This window comes from Mytilus galloprovincialis, chromosome 13, assembly GCF_965363235.1.
Source record: "Mytilus galloprovincialis chromosome 13, xbMytGall1.hap1.1, whole genome shotgun sequence".
NCBI classification, from domain to species: Eukaryota; Metazoa; Mollusca; class Bivalvia; order Mytilida; family Mytilidae; genus Mytilus; species Mytilus galloprovincialis.
In genome coordinates this window covers 61,570,493-61,593,628 of record NC_134850.1, presented here as the reverse complement: position 1 = coordinate 61,593,628, position 23,136 = coordinate 61,570,493, and the positions used below count along the sequence as shown (strand labels likewise).

The window sequence follows — 23,136 nt, the reverse complement described above, 5'->3', positions numbered from 1 at the left end:
ACATATAAAGTGGGGTTTTTGTATGGGAGAAAAGTTAGATGTTGCATCATTATGATTGACAAGATTGTTATTAAATTCCTAAGTCCACATTAAAGAAAAGATAGGAAGATCAGCTGAGTCAATAATTTGTTGAGTAAATCGACTGGAAATTACAAAAAGTTTATGGGAAAGTATTAGATATAACTTCATAAGGAAAAGTTTCTTTGTGGTAAAAGAAGATAATTTAAAATGATCTAAGTGACCCCCATTGTTGGTCTGTCATTAAACAAAAATGACTTGATTTGTTGATGTTAATGTTGTGGTGTGACATCGGAGGCTGCTGACAGATTCATTTAATATTTTCAGCTGTTGACCAAAATCAGAATAGGTTGGTTAGAAAGAAGATTTCTATCACTCTTAATAGACAAAGACCAGTACCATACAGTTTCTGAGTATTAGTCTGGACAGGGGGGATGTCCAATGGTGGAATCATGTTGGAATTAACTTAATGACTTTCAGTACTTGTTTCAGAATTTTCAAGAATTTTCAAGAAAAATTATTTATAATTGTTTTTTCAAAAGAAAAGAGATATTCTAAGGTTTGAGTAAAATAATACGTTGCCATAATCCAAGGCTAAGCTTAGAAGAAGATCATTGTAATTATCAGATTTGAATAGGGGTTAAAGAGGGTAATTAAACCCAGGCCAATTATTTATCTTCATAAAGTCAAAAATCAAGTTGAGTAGCATGCACACAAATAAAGGCCGTTTTACCAATGAGTCTGTAAAGCTCTTGTTCAAATTAAATTATGTAATGTACTTTTGAGTTCCCAGGGATCTAGCTGTATTCATTTTTGAATATTTACATGTATTTACAATGTAACAGTTACTATGTTTTCAAAGTCACGACACTGTTTAGAGAAAAATATTATATTAAAAGTCCTTTATATATTCAGATATAAATACCTGCATTTTTCTTTTTATTAAAATTCAACAAATCTTCAGGTTTAACTTGTCTTTATAAAATGTTGTTTTGGTTTAGAATTTAGACATGATATAAGAACAAGGAATGTCAGTTTAATCCAAAGAGATTTTATATCTTCATAAATAGGTAAATGTCTGTCAAAATATTTAAAGCTAGTTGATTTACCTTTGGAAAAATAAACAATAGTTAGATCATATGTTTGGATTAAAATGTTTAAAATAAAGTACCTAATGAAGGAATGGAATTTTATGTGACTAAATCTGACTTATTTATTGTGTCACTGGGTTTAGAGGATTATCTTCTCTTGTTATTTCTAAGTCAAAATATTGATCTTGCAGTCCCCAAAAATTTGTTCATGATCTCTTGACACTGAAATTAAACAACCAAAATACTATTTGGTGTTTAGAGCACAACATTTGTTCTCAAATTACTTAGTAAAATTTTAACGATGGTGAGAGCCTTTAAGGTCTGAATTTGTATGTACGGCTTTCATACACTCTAGAAAGTTCACATGCCTTAATGCAATTGTCATTCCATGTCGCAGGGAAATTATATAATTATGACACGTTTTAATTAAAATTCACCAAATACTAGTATTCTAAATTGTTATATCTAGGCATATTATCTTTTAGGTATAGTAAACTGTACAAGTAATGACTATAAGATAGGAATTTGAATTATATAAGTACAACGGGAACTGCTATTTTGCATGTTGCGTGTTGCGTGTTGCGTGTTGCGTGTTGCATGTTGCGTGTTGCATGTTGCGTGTTGCATGTTGCGTGTTGCATGTTGCGTGTTGTATAAAGAATAAAGTTAAATGACATGTTTTGAACACTAAGGAAGTCTTTACTTTCTTTTTAGTTTGTTGTTGTGCGATTGCTGTTTCAATGAGGTCATTCAAAATTATACTACAATACCTTCGATAGATGAATATAAACTAAAGTTTTACAATACCTTCGATAGATGATAGGTTTATATCATAACTGAATGAATGAGTCAAATATTTATTCTGCAGTATATTATGCTTGTAGATATCCTTCAATTCATTTGAAATTTATAATTAACAACAAAAGTCATTTAAACTTGGATTCTGGAGACTGATATAGTACTAATTAGATGATATGGGTAATTTGATAGAATTATATGACCTGTTAATTATTTTCAATGACAGATTTTCTCTCAACATAGAGATTTTTATATTCCGCTAAAATAAATAAACAATATTAATAAAGCTAAAGGTGAAATTATCTCTAATAGTGACCCCATACAACAATTTATGAATTAAAAACCATTAAAATTAAGGAACACCCTGGTGAAACGGTTTATTTGTCCCATCCCCACCCCCTTTTTGGAAAGTCTTCACTAAACATACCCAACTTTTTTTTTAACATTTTAACATTTAATACTTTTTATTAAATTTATGTAAACGGACAGAAAGTCACAGGACAAAAAAATCTCAAATAATTTGTTGTCAGTTGTTTGAATATATATAAGAGAAATATCTTAAAATATTTACATTTTAATACATACCGGTATATTCATAACAGTGCTTTGCTTTTGCGCCAATTTGCATTTCATTTGCGTCAAAAAAATCTTTCATTTGCGCCACAAACCATATTTCATTTGCGCCAAAAATAAAACCTTTCATTTGCGCCAATAATTCAGGTAAATACAGGTAAATAGTATAAAAAATTATTTAAAAAAAAAGACTTTCAATGACAAAGACAGTTTTTGTTTTGCTTTTGTTGCATAATAAAACATTTTTCTCAGAAAACCATACAAGGTATGCTAAAACTTCGTTAAAACACAGTTATGTTTCTCTCAACATAATTATTTAAAAAGGAGTAAAATTGAGTGAGACAGTTTTAAGAATTTCTTATCTTAAACATAAGTGAACAACGTTTATAACCAAATTTTACCAATATACATGCAAGGTATAGTACATGTACAAGTATTTACTCACATGTGTTAAACTATAAATGCAATTAGGAGCAAATATAAAATGGGCGCAAATGAAAAATTGAAATCAACGCAAATGAAAGAATGACAATTTTAAAAATCGGCGCAAATGCCACACACCCATATCAACTTGTTGCGCAAATGAAAGATGGGACTTTTTAAAAAAAAAATTGACGCAAATGCCATGCGCCCATTCATAATAAAGCTTTGGAAATGTGTCATTATAATACTTGGAAAATAAAGAATTGTTAAATTGTAATCATGCAACGGATATATTTCTTGGCACCATGAAGCCATTTTTATGACTTAAATGAGATTGGGCGTGAAATGACATTTGTTTTTTTTTACCATCATTAATATTTTTTTTTATAAATTTGGTTACAAAGTTGGTTCATATACAATACTTCAAGAACTATACAAAACTGTTTTTGCAAAAATAAGCGTTTTCTTATTCAATGAAAATAATCAGATAAAATAAATTGTGACTTTTTGTCCTGTGACTTTCTGTCCTACATTCCTAATTTTGACCAGGACTTGGATACTTTCTAACATGAAGCATTTAGTTCCAGGTCACACAACTTTAGGAATAGGATATAAAAACAAAAAAGTCGTAAAATATAGAGGTAGTAATGAGAGATTATCAAAGTTCAAACAAATCATACATTAAATTTAACAGTCAATGGTCAGTCTGCTGTATAGAAAAACAATTAATTAGTTATCTCAACACTCCTGAAATAGCAAATTTTTGTCAACAATTAAAAACTGCTTATAGATAAGATATAGCTCAGGGACAGTATTTTAAGTTTTGATTAAAAGGCAGGTATTGAAAAAAGTGCAAACTGAGTTGACATTAGTTGACTGATTATAAATTTTACAGCTAAATTTGACAAAAAGTATATGTATGATCATAGGTCATATAACATCCTTGGTATATCATAATTAAACATTCTTCCAATTTTACAAAAAATGTAAAAGAAATAATGCAACACGCAACACGCAACATGCAACACGCAACACGCATAATAGTCGATTTCAAGTACAACAGTGTGTGAATAGTTTTTGTTTTGTTATCCATTGATTGCCTGTCAGGTTGGTTCCCCACAATTATTGTCATATTTTGTTTCGAATTCTATTTCTGGTATTAGAATGGTAAAATATAACAAGTTTGCCAACAGATTAGAAACTGTATCACATAGTTACATGAGGCTGTGACATCCTTTGGAGGACTGAAACCAATAGACCACAGTGACCAAGTGACACCAGTTAAACAAAATTGAAAAGCTTACACTGGACATAAGTAGTAATTTAGGACTAAGAGTAAGAAATGAAACTCTCTCTCTTTTTCTATTTGACATCTTCATGTAATCAAACTATCAAACAGTCATCATTTAGAAATGTTAAGGTGATAAGATTTATTACACATTGTATAAATGCTGGACTGGAAAAAAACAAAATATTAAAAGGTTTTTGAGCTCATTAAAGTAGTCTTAGATCAATGAAATCATCATTTCCTATAGTTAAGGTGCTTATAAAAGTCTTAAGCACTTTTTTCCAATCATACATTTTAAATTATGTCAAATCAGTATTAACTATATTTTAAAATTTAAATGATTATGATAGAAGATCAAAGGAATGGAATTTTTTAAATGGCCAGATTTCATTAATTTGATGATTCAAGTTTTTGTGGCGTTTCTAAAGTTAAAGGTAACGTTTTGTATCCTTTGATTTATAGGTAAATATACATAAGAGATTTGGAATTGGTCAACAACTTTATTTTCTTCTACTTAAACTTAAGGATTGTAAAATCTGATTATTCTTGAATATTTCAAAAAGAAATGTTTATTTAAATTGGAATGTGAATTTAACTAGGGAAAGGATACAAGTTTGTGATGCATCTAAAAAACTCATTTAGCTTACTCAAGGATTTGATAAATTGCTATAAGTTTAGTAATTATTGTGTAAAAAAATCCTTGTTTGTATAATATTTTGATATATAATTCTAAAAGACGGTGTGGAAAGACTATATTAAATGCAGGCAAGAGCAGTTTAGTAATTATTGGAGAAACAATATTTCTTTAATTGGATTATATATTTTTTTATACATTCATTACATAATACTCAGAGTATAATTTAATGAAAATTATGGTTAAAAAAGGGATGTAAAATCATGCCCGATTGCATCAGAAATCCGACTGGAAATGGCAAAGCAAAAGAAGTTTATAAGCCCAGCTTTACAACAGAAAAGTGACTTTTGATTAAAGTTGATATATTTTATAATATGGCAACTGCAGCAATAGAAATTGTACCGCATGTAACAGAAGAGACCCGCAGACAGAGTAATGTTTATACTGAAATGTAGGTAACCTTTTAATTCACGTTCAGGAAGTTATTATATGTTCTGATGTCACAATCTTACTTTAAAGTATTTTTTAAAATTTTTCTTTGGGTTAGAATTATAAAATCATTTAGAATCGTAAAATCATTTAGTTTGCTTATCTTTGGGTTAACTGTTGTCATAATGCTCTTATATTTTAATATCTTCAAACTCAATCAAAATAAACAGGAAAATGATATTAAATTTCTGCACACTTGATTACCTATTGGCTTTCTTATATTAGTTATTATAATAATTCTTCATATTTAATTGCTATCAACCATTTAAACAAAATCAGATAGTAAGGGTTGTTTAAGAAATCAGTAAGTAAGGCTCCCCTTATGAGTTATGTTCCAAAAAATGCTATGATTAGGAATACTTGTAAGTCATGAGCATTTCAGTTTAACTTAATTACTATCATACAAAAAATAGTAGGCCTACAATTTATATTTGTATTTAGTCATTAAAAAACGTTTCAGTTTGACCAGCAATGGATTTTAATATTAAGATTTTTTGTGAAAAGAGTGGCTGACTACTAATTTTCTATATAAGTTATATGTGTGCAGGAATATTAGAAAATTTTAATGTTTAGTATTGATATCAATCAGCTGGATCAGATAAAGTTATAAAATGTAGGTATAACAAGTCTGACACCTATTCATTGCAGACTCACTCAGGGTTCAGATCCTGATTTTATATTAAAAAAAACACCAATGCATTGCGTATGACAAGATCTTATCAATCAAATGAATAGTTCTTGTTTTAAAATTGGAAAACAGGTAAACAACACTCCCAAGTTTGTTCAAAGGTTTGTCTTTAATTCCACTCAAAGTACAATAAAAAAGAATCCTTAAAACTAAAACATTTTTTGAATGCTTAATTTCGTTTTGCTGTAATTTGAATAGTACGCTTCCAAAATCAGGTGTTCAGCATTATGTTTATGCAGACCAAAGTACATGCAAGAATTTTTCATGGATCAAAATTCTTTGCTTTATTTCACTTGCACAATTTTTCTTTAACTTTGAAGAGATGTTTGAGGTCTTTTGATGTACGTTTTTCCATTCATCACACCAAACATCTCACCTCACAATGTAACTAGAACATAATGTTTATTAAATACTCAACAATTTAACTTAGAAGCAGTTTTCAGTTTTTTCCTTTATTTACATTAAAATTGATTATGTTAACTATGGAACAGGTTTTAAGTGTAAATTTTTTTTTTAAAGTTCCTTTAATTTTAACATTTGTTTGAAGTGAACCTGTGAAGCGTAGCACCGTGGAATGTTAAATTGCTCAATAAGATAAATTGTACAGAATTTGATTCCCATTGATGAATATTTCCTTTTATATCATTTGTTGTGATATAAATGCAGTAAGAAATTACAGTTTACCCTCTTTTGAATTGGAGTCAAATATATCGTAATTTTCCTAGCTTTTTAACATAAAAGTTATTGTTTTCATAGTTATTTAACTTTAAAGATAATATTCTGCTGTAAATGATGCATGTATTGGAATACATTGTACTACACAACACTCCCTCTTAGTCTGGAGCTGCATGGTTTATAACTCACTGGTTATTGGTGGCTGCATGCTGTCTGTCATATTTGTTTCACATTAATGGTTTTAATTATAGATCAGGCTTTTGGTTTTCTCATTTAAATGATCATTTTACATTCTGTAATGTCAGAGCCTTTTATGGCACGATAAAAGTACCATTTCGCCTTTTTACATGTGTTGAAAAATGTACTGAAAAACTTCATAGTTCAATATTCTGATTATTTATTTTCTGAATCAGAAGAGAGCTATTAACTAACTTTCCTAATAGTATTTAGATGAGGATGTTCAGTTCTATTTAGAAGCAAGATGTTACCTCTTGTATATTAAAATTCTTGTGAAATCTTGAAATTTATCAAACCAGGCTTTCAAAGTTGATTAGTAAAAACCACTGGAAGATATATTCTATCGCGGGTCTCCACCCTGAATAGATACACAATTATAGGTTTTATCAAAATTCTCATATACACCAAGATAAAACAATCAGTTTATCCAATATTGCTTGAAATTAGTAATAGAGGAATTTCATTATTTAGTGTTGTACCCTTATTATCTCATTAAGCCTAGGGAATAAAGACTTTGTTTTATAAGATAACCCTGAAATACTTGGATGATGTAAATCATAACTCGTTCATAAAATATAATAATTATATAGTTCTATAGATAAAGAGCCTGAGTTTCTGTATCTTGAATTTCTGCTTAATTAAAACCACAGAATACAACAGCATATTTAAAGTAGAATAAAACATCACAGTTGCTTTTAAAGAGTATATTTTTTTAGTATTAATTATATTTATGGATTCTGGAGTTACTTTTATGTATGTGTTTCATTAGAACTAAATTGTAACATACAACTTTTAAATTCAATTATATTTGAAAATATTTGAAAAGTAACACATAAAATTTGTGTCTATGCTTATTTATAGATAAGATATTATAGATATATTATATTCATATTTTTAAGAGACATGATGTGATATAATCAGGGGACTAAATTAAGGGTGTGTCCATGACCTTTTAGCCCAAAGTTGGATACTTAACTTATAAAAATAAAAAAGTCCTGGACCTAAAATTCCAAAACATGTGAATCTTTTACTTCTAACCTCAATTTTAAACCTCCTGATGTATATCATGATTGAAGCTACAGATATTGAAACTTTAGAACTTTGATTATTTATTAATGTTTTGTGTAACATGAAGTGTTCAAAGGAGGAAGTTGACTTTCCCTTTTTGTACATCAATAAAAATATTTGATGTTCAATGTTATGGTTGTCTCATAATACTAAAGGAAAATATTTACATAAACGTCCCATTATTTGATCATGACATCATTACTTTATGTCTCTCTGTTTCATGTTTACAATGTAAAATGGAATCAATTGATAAAACATTGAAAAAAATTGTATTATTATGTACTTATCATCAGTAGCCCTTTTCACAAAAAATCTTAAGATAAATCTTAAGATTTAATCTTACGAGTATCGTAAGAGAAATCTTAAGTCACTTTCACGAAGGCGGTCGTAAGATTATTTTTTATCTTAAGAGTATTCTTAAGTTTTTATCTTAAGTAAAAACTTAAGACTAATCGTAAGATAAACAATTGCATAGCAACCTTGTTTTACTTTCGTTTCACATGCGCAATGACGACTTCCGATTATCACTTATAGTCGCCCCTTTGCCAATTTTTTCAAATTACAGTGTTGTCAAAACCTACGAAAAAGAAAACAATACGTATAATATGTATTACACGCTGCATCAATATGTAGTACACCACCGGCAAATTCCGGTGCACGATTATATATGTAATGAGTGAGTAAATCGGAAAACAATATTATAAATGTGTTAGCTTGTCACTCGCAAGTAAAACAGTAAAAGGTGTAACGGAAAATGTTCGTGAACAAACAAGACGTGCAAATGCGAGAAAGCTATGGTAGCGTGTGGAAGTAAATAACATTTTAAGCATACATGCAAGAATACAATTAGCGATGAATACTAAGATCAACATCTATATTTAATGTTTCTGTAGCCTGTGATTAATTTAATTTACATTTTTTATATGTACCCATCATTTTTTTTAAGATAAAGTTTATTGTATTATTGAACGTTTTTATTGCATATTTGAAAAAATACCTATATGGTCGAAATACTCATATGATCCGGCCCGTTAATAACCAAACGAGTATAATACTCATATGGAACATATACAATGAAGAAGTGACAGTGGATAATTATGAGAGAAATATATAAAAATAAAAGAGAAGCATATACATTATTACAGAACTCAAGTATATTATAAGAAGGTAAATTGTTGTTCAATAGATTATTATTTAATTTTTTGATGAGGTTATCTCTCATATAGTTATAGGATGAACATTTTAAAAGAAAGTGTAGTTCATCTTCAATGTCTCCATTGTTGCAGCAAAGACATACCCTACTCTGCTTTGGTATTTTTATATATCGCCCAGGTCCCCTGTCAGTGTGCAGTTTGAACCATGGTTAGAACCATGGTTAACCATGGTCAACCATGGTTGTATGACCATGGTTGACCATGGTTTGACAAAATTGTTAATTGGCCGACCATGGTTAACCATGGTTTTAATGACCATGGTTGACCATTGTTAGAACCATGGTCAACCATGGTAGGAACCATGGTCAACCGTGGTTACAACCATGGTCAACCGTGGTCCCAACCATGGTCAACCGTGGTTCCAACCATGGTCAACCATCTCCATTAAACCATGGTTGGCCATTTTACATTCTTGTCAAATCAATCTTCAATTATCTTGAAACAGTTAGTCTACTTGTTATGGAGCCTGTATACTTCTCTTCCTTTTTGTGTCAGGACTACCAACAAATGCTAAATTGCATGAAACTCTTTAAAGCTACCCTTGCAGAAATGTTCATCCATAAAATGCAAAGCAGTTGCCACCTGCAAGAACATAAAATTTTCCACAAAGAATCAATTGTTCTTGATAATTTGTATACAATAACAGATTTTAAGGATCAAAAATGTTTTATCTTCTTTTGCAAATTTTCAATAATAAAAACACCCAACAAAATAAACATTATGAACATGTTTTTGTTTAAACAAATAATTGTAACCCCCCCTTTTTTTTTTGGTTTACCTTTCAAACAAAAGAATGATTGTGTAAATTATTTTACCATTGACAAAATTTTCATATTGTACAGTTTTATCAGTTACACCTGGAATTAAAAACAATTAAATATAAAATTTATGTTGATATGGATAACTGACACTGACAAAAAAAATTAAAGACCCATTTCAGGTGGCATGTGTTCAATTAATGAAAGCCAAATCAAATACTGTAACAATTTTTACATCTTTTAAACAAAATATCAAACAGATTTCCTGTGAATGTACTTATCTGATAACAAATCTTCTTTACGTGACAACACTGGACATCAAATCCTTCACTTGATTTTTAAAGCGCGAAATAACTTTACTGAGATCACGTGACGTTTGTTCCAAGTCATTTAAGTGTTTCGCACTGAGTGAATCATTGTTAACGGTTGGTGATAATAATTGATCATGACGTCGCATGTGTTTCCGGTTGGGCAATAAACATAAACAATAAAGACTAAAGATATCACTCTGAAATGTTTTCAAGTTCTTAAAATATGCCGTATAATGATAAAGAAAGGCAGATTTACGAACTTGGAGAGAAAGTCAGAAATTACGTCTTTGGAAGAAAGAAATACATCGTTAAATGACAGCGTATACGTACAACTGTTAAAAAACAAGGAATACTGATCGAAAGTAAGTTCCAACTAACTTCCAGTTTGTAAAAGTTTGTAAGTCCCAAATTTGACCCGACTGTAACTAGCATTCTCTGCCACTATAGCTTTACTGCTCAGTTTATGTGTGTTTTAAAATGTATAGAGAATATATTGTTATTGAAATAATCATGAAAGGTCACAATTTACCTCTTGGGAAGAAAGAAATTAAAAATTGTCAATAACATTGTACCACTGAAAAAACGAGCACGATGTTTTAATATTGAAAGTCTCAAAGTAATTTACAATTTGTTATAAATTCCCATGGGTATAATCCAGATCAATATTTATTCACCATGGTCCAGGTTGTCAAGTTGACCATGGTCAGGTGCAAGACCATGGTTGTCAAATTGACCATGGTTGATTAGACCATGGTCAACCATGGTCAGATATTTACCATGGTCACAAACGTGGAAAACCATGGTTAACCATGGTTAAATAGAGCATGGTCAACCATGGTCAGATGTTGACCATGGTCACAATCATGGTTAACCATGGTTAACCATGGTTTTCAGCACAGTCAACCATGGTTTGACCATGGTTATCAATGGTTAGCGATGGTAACCATGGTCAACCATGGTTGCATTTTGACAGGGGCGCCCTCTTTCAATAGATAAAGTATGAGCACTTAACCTTAATCTACATAATGTCGATCTATCACATTTGGATTTGCATTGATCAACATACGAGGGTCTTCTACCAGGTTTATATAGTATATTAAAAAAGTTTAATTTGTTTAGTTTGATTAGTGTCAGTCTCTTGCTTCTGGACGGCTATATCGTTGATTCTCTCTTAAATGGTTTTAACTACATTTTAATATCAATAGGGTTTAGAGTTATTTTTTTCTGTTGCTTTATATACTTTTAGGGCAAGTGAATTATGAGTTTCAGTCTGCAAAAGTGATGCAGACGCAAAAGAAACAAGTGTTGTGTTTAGTTCATGTCTGCAGCGGCAGCACCTTTCTGGTGCTAGACTCAAAAGAAAATCACAAAAAAGCAAGGCACTGGTTTTGTAACGCTCGTCAAGCAGTCTGAAGTTGTTGGGTGTTACTATAATAGTCTTCCTATCAAAGAAAAAAGTACTACATGTAGTATCAATTTTAATGTTTATGCTAAATTCTTTTTAGATATTTACCAAAAAAACATTTTTAGAGACTATATACTTATTCTATTAAAAGTAAAGAATATCAATTTAGAACATTTTGGTATAGAGATTCCCTGTATATTTCTATTTTTTTTTTATTCTTAATGTCTATACTTCTATTAAAATCTTAATTAAGACCGTCAAAATATCAAAACTCTATGTAAATCACTATTTTGCCGGAGCCGGCAAAATAGCGCCAAAGAGGCTGTTTTGCTGGAGCCGGCAAAATAGCCACTGCCTATTCAGAACATAACTGTCGCAGAAATTACGCACTGCAACTTGCAAGATTTTGTAAAGATTTGTCAACTTGGGATATATATGCTTGGACGGATTGAACATCTGTATGACTGTATCATGTGTATGTGATTAACAATTTCAAATTTGTACACGGGATATTGCAAGTAGTGTACTCAGCACTGGGAATTGCGAGAGCTAAAGTGAATGGAAACATTGAATTAAATGGATGAATCATATATATATATACATATAGGGAAGAACCAAAAATTTGTGAAAGCAAATTTACAGATCTAACATTGTTGGGTTGATGTTTAGACGAGTTTCGCAAATTTTTGGTTCTTCCCTCGCCGGGATTCGAACCATAGAACAGACAACAGCAGAAGGTCACCAATAGGTCTTCAATGCATGCAGTATAAGGAAAGCCATAATTGCTTAAAAAAAAGCACCTAGTTTTTTTTTTTTTGGGGGGGGGGGGTGTTGCTGATTAGTTTTTAAGTTTTTTTTTATGTTAGGGTAAGTGGAGACCTGTGTGGTTTTTTTATTACTCGTCATAGTATTATTGTTTTGTTTTCGACCTTTGAGCTTAATTGACCTGTTTGTATCTTTTGCCTTTTTTTTTTTAATCTGTTCCTATTATGAATAGTATTATATATATATCGTTCTATAATAATGTTTTTTGAAAAGAAGACACTTTAGTCAGTGGAGGCTTTGTTAAATTTTAGATGACAACATTCCCAGATTTATTAGTTAATGGTTATAGGTTTTCTATCTGTTTTTTTTTAATGTCGTCGATTATTATTGTGATTTTCACTCGTTATCAATATGTCTGACCCTATTTTTGAGAAGTTATTCTGCACCTCTAAGCAAGGACATGGGACGTACATATATAATGTACCTTGTATAAGTTGTATATGGAAATTAATGTCAGATGTGCAGAATACCAAGTGTTTTCATGAAACCCATCATGTCTTTTAATTGTAAACAAACATTTAAGAAGCAATGTATTACCTTTTTAAACATGACTGAAACAGTAACATTGAATTAAATTTGTAATAATAAATTATATGTCCGGCTTTGAAAGCAACTACTACATTTCTAAATCGGATAAGCATGCACTGTTGTTGTTCTAATTAATAAAACCCGAATATGAAATCATTTGTACGCAGATGTGCAATTGAAATGGATTGAATAAAGGTACTTTGAAAAACAGGTCATCGGACAATTCCCCCTTTTTCCGAGTACCCTCATATCTCATCCCAAATGTGACCATTTCTGAAACTGTGTGTACAATAATCAGACTGACAAATTTAAGGCTTTGGAAAATAGGTTTATTGATCTTAAACGTTCTTAATATATGTACAACCTTTAGTCTTGCTTGTGTGTAAGTGTTCGGGATTGGCGTAACATAATTTGCAATGTTTTACTCCATAGCGGACGTGATAGAGAACACCAAATTTGCACATTTAACTACAAGACGGAAGATAAGTTTGATTTGTGTTGTAAGTCTTGTTATACATCTTGAATATGGGAAGGGATTGCATTTGATTTGTTGGGAGTTCTTTAAATGGCATCTCTAAATCATCCAAATAGACTGTTTGGGAAACGATACCGTGCAATTGAATGGCCATTATTTAACAAATCAAGGTCGTCGGTCCGGTCCCGAAAAACGTGATCTCTTCTAGCTTAAAGCTCTTCGATCTGTAGTTACAATATTAAAAAGAAATATATAGCAGCCATTTTAAATTCTTATATTTCTCTTAAGATTTTTCTTAAGTGTATAATATATACTTAAGAGTGGGTAATAGCACTCTTAAAGTTACGATAGTTTTTACTCTTAAGATTTACTTAAGATTTTTTGTGAAAAACCTAAAACTCTTAAGATTACTCTTAAGAGTAAAATATATCTTAAGATTTTTTGTGAAAAGGGCTACAGGGTTACAAAAATGGTGGATTTTTAATGGACCTAGAACTTGTTATTGTTTTATGTATTTCCTCTGAAGTTTGCTTAATTAAGAATATTCCTGGAGAACTGAGTATACATATTTATAAATGTTCAGGAAAACCAATGTTTTACGAAATATAAGGAGAACTGATGTTTGTTCATGTATTTTAGACTTATTATACTATCATACATCATTCGATAGTCTAGTATAGCTATTTCTGTAGTCATTGCACAATGTAATGCACAATATAAATGTTTATAATGTTGTTAGTTTGACCTCTGATGATATCTGTGTTGTATCTATAGTAAAGTTGACAGTGAACATCTTTAGAAGTCTGGTTGATGATGTATGAACATTGAGTCAGATGTAATTATATTTACCTATATCCTCATTAATTACCTGTGCCTTACCTGGATTGTCAAATCTGCACATACCTATCGGATGTTACTGTCTAGAGATAACGACAGTATCGCCAAGGTTTCGTCATTCTGCATACTTAGGGAAAAAATACATCTCACCCGGCGGCAGTTGGTTTTCAGAATTTTCTATTTTCAAAGGAAATTCTAACTTTTATTTTTCATTGGATATATTATATGAATAGTTATAATTTATGTTTATATGAAGAAATAAGTGGTCATTCTCTCTCCACAAAATGACCTGTGTAAAAGTGGAAAATTTAAAATCAAATAAAAAACGTATTTCAACATTTTTTTTAACATTTAAGTAGTGTTCATAAATTATTAAACTTCAGTGATACTGGTGGCTGAATATTTCTTGACATATTTATAGTTATAGAGGAAAAGGACAAAATTATGATATTGGACATTCCATAGCAGTTATTAACTCTCTATTATTATGTGAAGCTGGAAGTATTTTATCTCTGGAATGTTACATCTGATTATTAATTAACAAAATATTGTTAATTGAACAATACTACCTTAGAGAGAGTTAATGATAAAGGATTAATTACAAAGTTATTATATTATTTGCATTAGAAACAGGTGTGGAAGTAGAAATCGTTGACAAAGTACCAAACTTTTGTGTGTTTTAAGTGACATGTAGGATAATGTATGTTCCTATGGCCTATTTTTTTGTGAGAAATGAACCACACGATGCTAGATCTATGCAAAGGAGATCACAATATAAAAACCCTAAAAGCAGGTTAGTCTATTGTGTCTTTCATTCTGGCTTATATAATCATAGTAAGCTATCAGCAATTTGTTGGTAGATTATGTTGTTTGCTTCTCATAATTTAATTTTGCTTCTTTCATATTTAAAAGGGGTTTATGAATGAATTTTTGGAGGTATTCTGTTTTGTCTGCAATTTTTAAGCTGACCTGTTGATTAAAAAAAAAAGCAAAGTGACTACTATAATGTATAATAAAGTTCAATGATTCTGTAGTCTATGTTCTGAATATTATGCCCAGTCTTTTTTGTCCAAAAAGTGGTCAAGACTTGTTTCTTGAACTTTGTTCTTGAATGCAGTGTATGGGCAGTCTCCTCAATAAAACTTACATTGTTCTTTATTGCATAGAAGTAAATGTTAAACTGCCTCTATACAATGAAGCAGCAGTGTATATTTACAAAGGCCTCACTTCAACTCACAGTCATTGCCTAGGTGCTTATTTGAACATTATAATTAGCTTACATTTCTGGGAGAACAATTTTTCTTCATCAGCAAACTTAATGTATGTGTGGTGTCCATAAATCAATTAACATTTTTCCCAAAACAAGGTACAATTATAAATCTGATGAAATCCTCTTGTCATCTCATTTATCATTGAAGCCTTAATATAAATGTTGCTTATGAAGGGAATTTGGCAACACTCAAATATATCTACTAAGTTGTAGGGTATCTTAATAAGTAAACCATTTGTATATAAAGTAGGTTCTAGCAAAATTGATTAAAAATTATGTTCACTCTTCCCTGTTCATGCTATGTTTTACATTAGAAATTAAAGGTCCTATTTTTATTTTAATATGATGATTTATATTGTTTCTCATTGTAATATGTTTATACAATGTCACATATTGCATCAACTGGTTCGATTGAGATGTCAAGACAGTTTCACAGAACCTTTTATGTTTGCCTTGTAAAAAGCAGGATGATCAAAGTTATCATGGTTTTAAAGGATGAACAAAGTTAGCATGGATAGAAATTCTCATGGTTTAATATGTAACCTCTATATTTCAGGCTGGAAGCTTTGATGGGACTAGACAGGAGTCATATACAAGATGAAACACTACGCCATGCCTCCTGGTATCAAGCAGGAATACCAAGGTAATATTGAACAAATTAGTTATTGTAGTATTAATAAAAGGAGACACTGGGTATATGTTGGTGAGACTGCAAACCAACAATACAAAACAAGACATGTAGAAATTCAATAACCGACAGGTGTCCATATGATATACATGTAGTAGTAAAGAATATGGTTCAAACCAAATGCAGTGTCTGATTTTCTGAAGGCCATCTTGAAAATGCAGAGAAGGGAGAGCTATTGTTCAATGTTGACGACCTCAATGTATTTTTAAAAACTTAAAAAGATGAGGGGGGGGGGGGGGGGGTGGGGGGGAGGCTCAGTGAGTGAGGACCTTTTTCGGGACGTCAGGATCAGGTATTTTTAAGCTCAGGTTATCGGGATTGATCCTTTCAGGATCCGGGAATTCTTTTTTCGAATTTCGGGATGTCAGGATTTTAATTTCTTTCAATTCTGGAACTCTGGATTTTATATTTTTAAACCCGGGATTTCGGGATCAGGACCCCTCTGACCCCCCCTCATAGATAGATATTTCTGCATAAGAAACACTTTTCAGCATTACTTTGAGACAAAAGATTTAGAAACTAACAGCATAAAGTCAATAAGGAGTACCAAAGGTTGAAGGGTTCTATAAAAAAGTTGCAAAAACCATTCTGCAAGGTTAATTGTGATGTAAAGATTAAATTGTCTTCTGACACATACAAACTAGAGTAATGTCAAAAATCTAAGCTAATCCCTTTACTTATTTCTGGTTGAGTTACTGTAAAAATCAAAAGAAGAAGGCATATCTAAGGGGGGATTATATTGTTGATTTATATCTTTGTCACTTTTATCTTAAATAAGTGACCTCTAGAAAATGACACATCTTTATATAATTAGGGATATACATTACATTCATATGAATAATACAAACTCATCAGCTTTAGGGAGAAAATATGTATATTATAACTTCTTAGGTGGATGATCTAGAAGTTAATGTTTGAAGTTTGGACAACATTTTTGTCCAACAGTCAGAAACTTGAAATCACTGTCAATCATAATAAAAACACAGGGTGACAAATAATGAAATGTTTTATAATATTTCATTATTTGTCACCCTGTTTTCTTTGCAAGTAAAATTACAAAAAAAAATGTTCTAAGATGGAGTCAGGCTGTTCCAGAACGGTTATGGTAAATGTGGCACCCAGGGGGAAACATGGATCAGCTTTGCAATACATGAAACAAACTAAACAAATTTCTGTTATTTGTTACACAGGAATGTTGCCAATTTGAATTATTTAACCTGTCAGTATCAAGTCCAACTTAAAAACTTTAACATTTCTGGAGGGACACTTCTCTGAAAAGCACATGGCATTAGGTGATTTATTTTACATAGAAATGCCTTGCATTTAAACTGGTACCTTAAGAAGACTTTGCTGAGAGAGTCCATGTTAGAGAAATAGTGTCTATTAATTCTTTTGTTGAGAATTACACCTAAAGTCATGTTAGCTGCATTATACTTAAGGAATAACAGTACTGTAGTTGAAGAGTTGCCACCGTCAATTGTAGATTTGACGGTCGCAAATGCAGTTGGCGACTCGTAGTGGAGACAGTAAAACAGAGATTTGCGACCGTCAAATCAAAATTGATGGTGGCAACTCTTCAACTACAGTACTGTTATTCCGATTCTAATGCATTTCAAAAAGAAATAATACGATAAAACTTGGAAAAATGTCTTAATTTGACAAATAAAAAAAAATCCGCTAAACTTCATGAATGATTTTGGCGCAAAGACGTCATGGGTAAGCGTGACGTCATCCAAATAAAAACTTACAAACTGGAGGTTATTACGTTACCTGTACGCTTCAAATTCGGATAGAATAACTTTGAAACGGCGAATTTGAGGTAGGTGTTGTTTTATTTGGATTATATAGTAGTAATCGAACATTTTTTGATTCAAACATTTCAAAATTGTTGTCCCTCCTTAGTTACTCCTGGTCAACTGTGGATTTGACGGCAACTTTTAGCCAATGAAAAAAAATTGTTACATACAAATTGCATTAGAATAAATTGTACATTTTTTACCTTTATTTTATTGTTTTGTAGAGAAATCGCCTTAGAGATACTACAGCAAGAAGATATTGGTTCTTTCATAGTACGTGATAGTACGACACATCCAGGATGTTACGCTCTGTCAGTCAGAGTACCGAAATACGACAACCCAACAGGCATCTCACATTATCTTATACTAAAAACACAGAGAGGGGTCAAGTTAAAAGTAAGTATCAGGAGTAATTGTCTCTAAAGACAACCACAAATACTCTGCGAGATCATTGTTTCCCTCCTTACAGAAAATCCTCGTTTTGTTACGATTAGTTGGAAAACATGGTGGCATATGAGTTCCCATAGAATAAGAAACAAAATCAACAATAGGGGCCAGATGACTAACAATCCATTTTGGATGGAGCATTGTCTCATTGGCACTCATGCCACATTTTCTTATATCTATAAACAGGAATGAATAAAGCATCTAAAATGTTGCTTCTGCTATAAAATGTGATATTCTCTTAACCTTATAAACTATTGTAAAAAAAAACAATTAGATTGAAACATATTATATTTCAATAATATTTAAAATGAAAGGAACAAGTCAATATATGTAAAATATTAAATTACATACAAGCAGTCCAGTGTTTTTTTTTTTTAAAGATTATATGAATGAAAAAAAATTATGACAACTTCCCAGAAATACATTTCTGACAGATGACAATTTATAACAAGATTGAATTTCAATAAGATATAACCACACATTCTAAATGATAATCATCTCTGTTTATTGTTCTGTAAAAATAAGAAAATTTCCTGATGTGTTTCTATAATTATAGCATTGTAAAAATTCCCTATTTAATTGAAACCAAAAATAGATGATGAGAATTTATAGTTTTTTGTTTAGGTTTGCCATACTCCAACTTTTTTTTAAAGCAACTTTGCAATCATTTTTTTGCTTTTCAAAATAGACTCTAAAGTTCATGTGTTAAATTATTTTGACCAACCTTCCTACCTCATTACATTTGTTGTGTTACCTTAAACTGTGTTGTTATACCCTTACAGTTGTATATGGAATAACTTGTCAAATATTCAGTAAAACTGCTTGTAGGATTGTCACCATGGAAATAAAAGATTATTCTATTTTGTTACCTGCAAGGTGTTATATTGAATATTGATATTGATTAACCTTGCTATTTAATCATACTATAGGAACAAATTGTTAAATATTCAGTTTATTTCATTCTTTTGGGGTCGGCTTTACCTGAAGGTCTTGTTATTCCTACCACTGACAAGAATATTGATAAATGGATATGAAATTAAATGATTACATGTTATGATATCTAGGGATAGATAATTTGAACATGGAAATAATTGACTCAAAAGATGCTGTAGGGATTTTGTTCTTATGAAAGTTTGAACAATAATCAAAATATTACAGATATTAATACAAATTTCAATATTTGAAAATTTTGAACTTTTTATTCAGTACAAATATAAAAATAAGGAACTTGATAAAAGCAATTATAGACCAATGTCCAGCATTCAATAATGAAAAAAGTCCATACCCTCTAGTTGGTTATTAAAGGCCTCAGCATGAAATATTGAAATCAATTCAACAGTAAAAAAATGACACCCTTTTTTAAACAAAACAGTTTGTACAAAACACAAATAAGACAGACATGAAAAAACAACCACTTAACTCCAGGCTCCTGACTTGGGACAGGCACATACAGAATGTAAAAAGACTATTTCGCCCAAAGAAAGCAGAAAAGAAAGATCATGTAAAAAAAAAGATGTCTAAATGAAATGATAACAGGACATAAATCTTTAGCAGCACTATATATATTACATTGATTTTTTTCAGGGTTTAGACAAAGAATGGCCCGATTTGTTAGCTCTAGTCACACATCATACAGTCATGCCTGAAATGTTACCATGTACTTTAAGACTGCCACATAAATCTAAAAATCCTACATACAAAGACAATGATAGAGATGAGAAAGACGAAGATCCAGACTATCAGAGATTATCTGACTTTACATCTATGATGGAAGCTCTTAAAAAATGATAATTTAACATGCATTTGTGCTATTGTTGAATGTAGTCCTTGCTTCGGTGTACAAACCAAAAACGTGCATTCATTCCTGGACTGGTATCTACTGATACACAATTAGAATGGAAAAAGAAATCAAATATACTACCAGTCATGTGTTGTTAGTGTTGTGCTTGTGTGAGGACCGAACAGATCACCAAAAAATTTACTTGTACACTTTAACATGTGCAAAGTCTATAGGTCAGTAAATCTATTTCCTCATAGAAAATAGATAAAGCTACTGCAAAGATCATCCAAGAGGTAAAACTGAAGCATCATGTGGAAAGCACAGATCATTTAGTCATCAACAATAAAAACACTACAGCAATATTCTGTCATATCTAAGATTATTTTGTTTTTGTCAATACTGTAATCTTTTGGCAGAATTTGACATTTATATTTTTGCAAATTTCATCTTAAATATATCTACTGTATTACAGATTTAGATAAACTATTCTGAAAGGTCACATTTTATGTTTGCAAAGTCATAATGAAACTACTGTGCTAAATTGAAAATCCATTCATTATAGTGACAATATAGTGCTTGTTTTGTTGTACAATGTAATATATATACCAACAGTTCATGCATGTATTATACTCATTGGTGTAATTGTAAAATCCATTGGATTAAAAAAACTACAACCATGAGACAATGTGTATTTGGTGTGATTGTAAAAGTTTTAACTCCTAGTCATATAGTAAACACCTCATTCAAAAGAAATTCTCTTTTCTTTTTGAAGAATAGGGTATATTTGTAACATGATAAGATTGGAAATAAAATATATATATTACAATCAGAAAGTACTGTTTAAAATTGAGCAATTGTCAACCAGAAAATGAAAAAAATTTTAAATGTGACATTGTTTTTGTATTCTGTGATATGATTGGCTAGATATCTGTAATTCTGACCAATTATATGGTTGGTTGTTTATGTTATGGCAATGTGATTAATTGTTATCCACTGAATCAGATTACAAAATGATGTGCCAAGTGGATAGGTGTGGTTATATGTGATATAAGTGTACATATGTTATATATATATATTAACGAGTTGTAGGAATACAATGTTTAAGATTAGTTGCGATCTTGGTAATAAATTTGTGTTAGAGTTGAACATGGCTAACTCCTGTTTAAGAGTGCTATAGTCATACCATACCATTTTGCAAATAAAATTGAGAACAATTTACAAATCATTCTCAATAATTTATTTTAGAGTTTTAAACAAAAAAAAGGTATGAAATTTGATATGAACATTTGAAATTGCTAATGTTGCAATACGACACAAAAAGATTAGTGTCAATTATTTTTATTTCGGGATTGATGACATTAATTGAAGCAGATGCTCATTTCGACTCAACTTTGTCTATGTTGAGATTTTCAAATGAAAGAATTTCACTTTTAAAATGTTTTTTTTAAAATATGGGCTAAGGGAGGTAACTCAGACTTGTAGATAACAGTCAAGGAATTACTATTTATCATTTAATTTCAAAAGCCTTTACTTATAAGGTACACTTATTGAAATAGGTCTCAAAATTATCATTATTAAGGTTGTCTTTTTTATTCAAAATAGTTTAATTGTTTACGAAATATACCAGGTAACTAGTTTTACATATGTATAGTTGTGTATGACTTTCTAAGTTATTATTTATACATGTATACAAATGTAATGTTATGGCTTCCTGAAAGTGATAATAAAGAATTGTCACACCAGAAATCCTAGTCATGTTAAAATGCTGTGAAAAATTCGTTATAAATTGAATTTTATTCAAATGAGCATGGTGCATAATAGTAAAAACAGATTTTACATACTGAGGCTTACTTAGCACTTAATGTAAAACTTTCCATTCATAAATGTAGAAAGATTTTTTGCATCTGTACAAGCTATCCTATATATATAATGGATCAAAATTACAATACCAATAATGGTTCATTTTATTTCGAATAAAAAAAAAATCTTCATTTTGTATGAAAATTTTGTGTAATTTTGGTTGTAATATATCCTAACTATAAATGAACCAAAACTTTTGAATTTCGAATTTATTGTACTTTATACTGAGCTCTATACATAAGAGAGAGGGTATTAAATAATATAAATATTTATTTTTGATTTTTCGTATTTCTTATAAAGAAATACAGTGTGATAGTAAAGCTGTCTACATCCAATTGTTTATAGGTCATAACAATGTGTATCATTTGTTGTTAAATATTTGACAGATGTGTGCCTAAAGTAAATGTTTAAATAAACAAACAAACTATTTTTCTGAATTTTTCAATTAGAAATTGCTTTTAATAGTTAAAATGATAAGTACTGTAAGAAAAGTACCTAATTTTAGCATAAAAGGATTGTTTTTAATCTATGACATATCATAAATTTTCTTTTCATTTTTTTGATAGAAAATGCTGCATTTTAAGAATCATTAGAACTATGAATATTTAAAGTCAAAAAATATTTTTTAAAAACCAGGTTCAACCCACCACTTTTATTCGTCTTTAAAAGTGTCCTGTACCAAGTCAGGAAGATGGTCATTGTTATATATTGTTCGTTTCTCTTTGTGTTGCATTTTAACGTTGAGTCGTTTGTGTTTTCTCTTATTTTTGAGATATTGAGATAAGACGTGGCACGGTACTTGTCTATCCCAAATTCATGTATTTGGTTTTCATGTTACATTTGTTATTCTCGTGGTGTTTTGTCTGATGATTGGTCTGTTTCTGTGTGTGTTGCGTTTCGATGTTGTGTCGTTGTTCTCCTCTTATATTTAATGCGTTTCGCTCGGTTTTGGTTTGTTAC

General features: G+C 30.5%; 1 protein-coding gene across 4 annotated transcripts in view; it reads left to right on the top strand.

Moving 5' to 3' along the window:
* The window catches only part of LOC143056463 (uncharacterized), a 95,340-nt gene extending 74,790 nt beyond the window's left edge, over window positions 1-20,550 (top strand). For all 4 annotated transcript variants that reach the window (XM_076229540.1, XM_076229539.1, XM_076229541.1 and 1 more), the window contains 3 exons: window positions 16,162-16,248; window positions 18,314-18,485; window positions 20,121-20,550. In XM_076229540.1, coding sequence (XP_076085655.1) covers window positions 16,162-16,248; window positions 18,314-18,485; window positions 20,121-20,324 — 463 coding nt within the window. In that variant the 3' untranslated portion in view covers window positions 20,325-20,550. The remainder of the gene's footprint in view (window positions 1-16,161; window positions 16,249-18,313; window positions 18,486-20,120) is intronic.
* The last annotated feature ends 2,586 nt before the right edge of the window (window positions 20,551-23,136 follow it).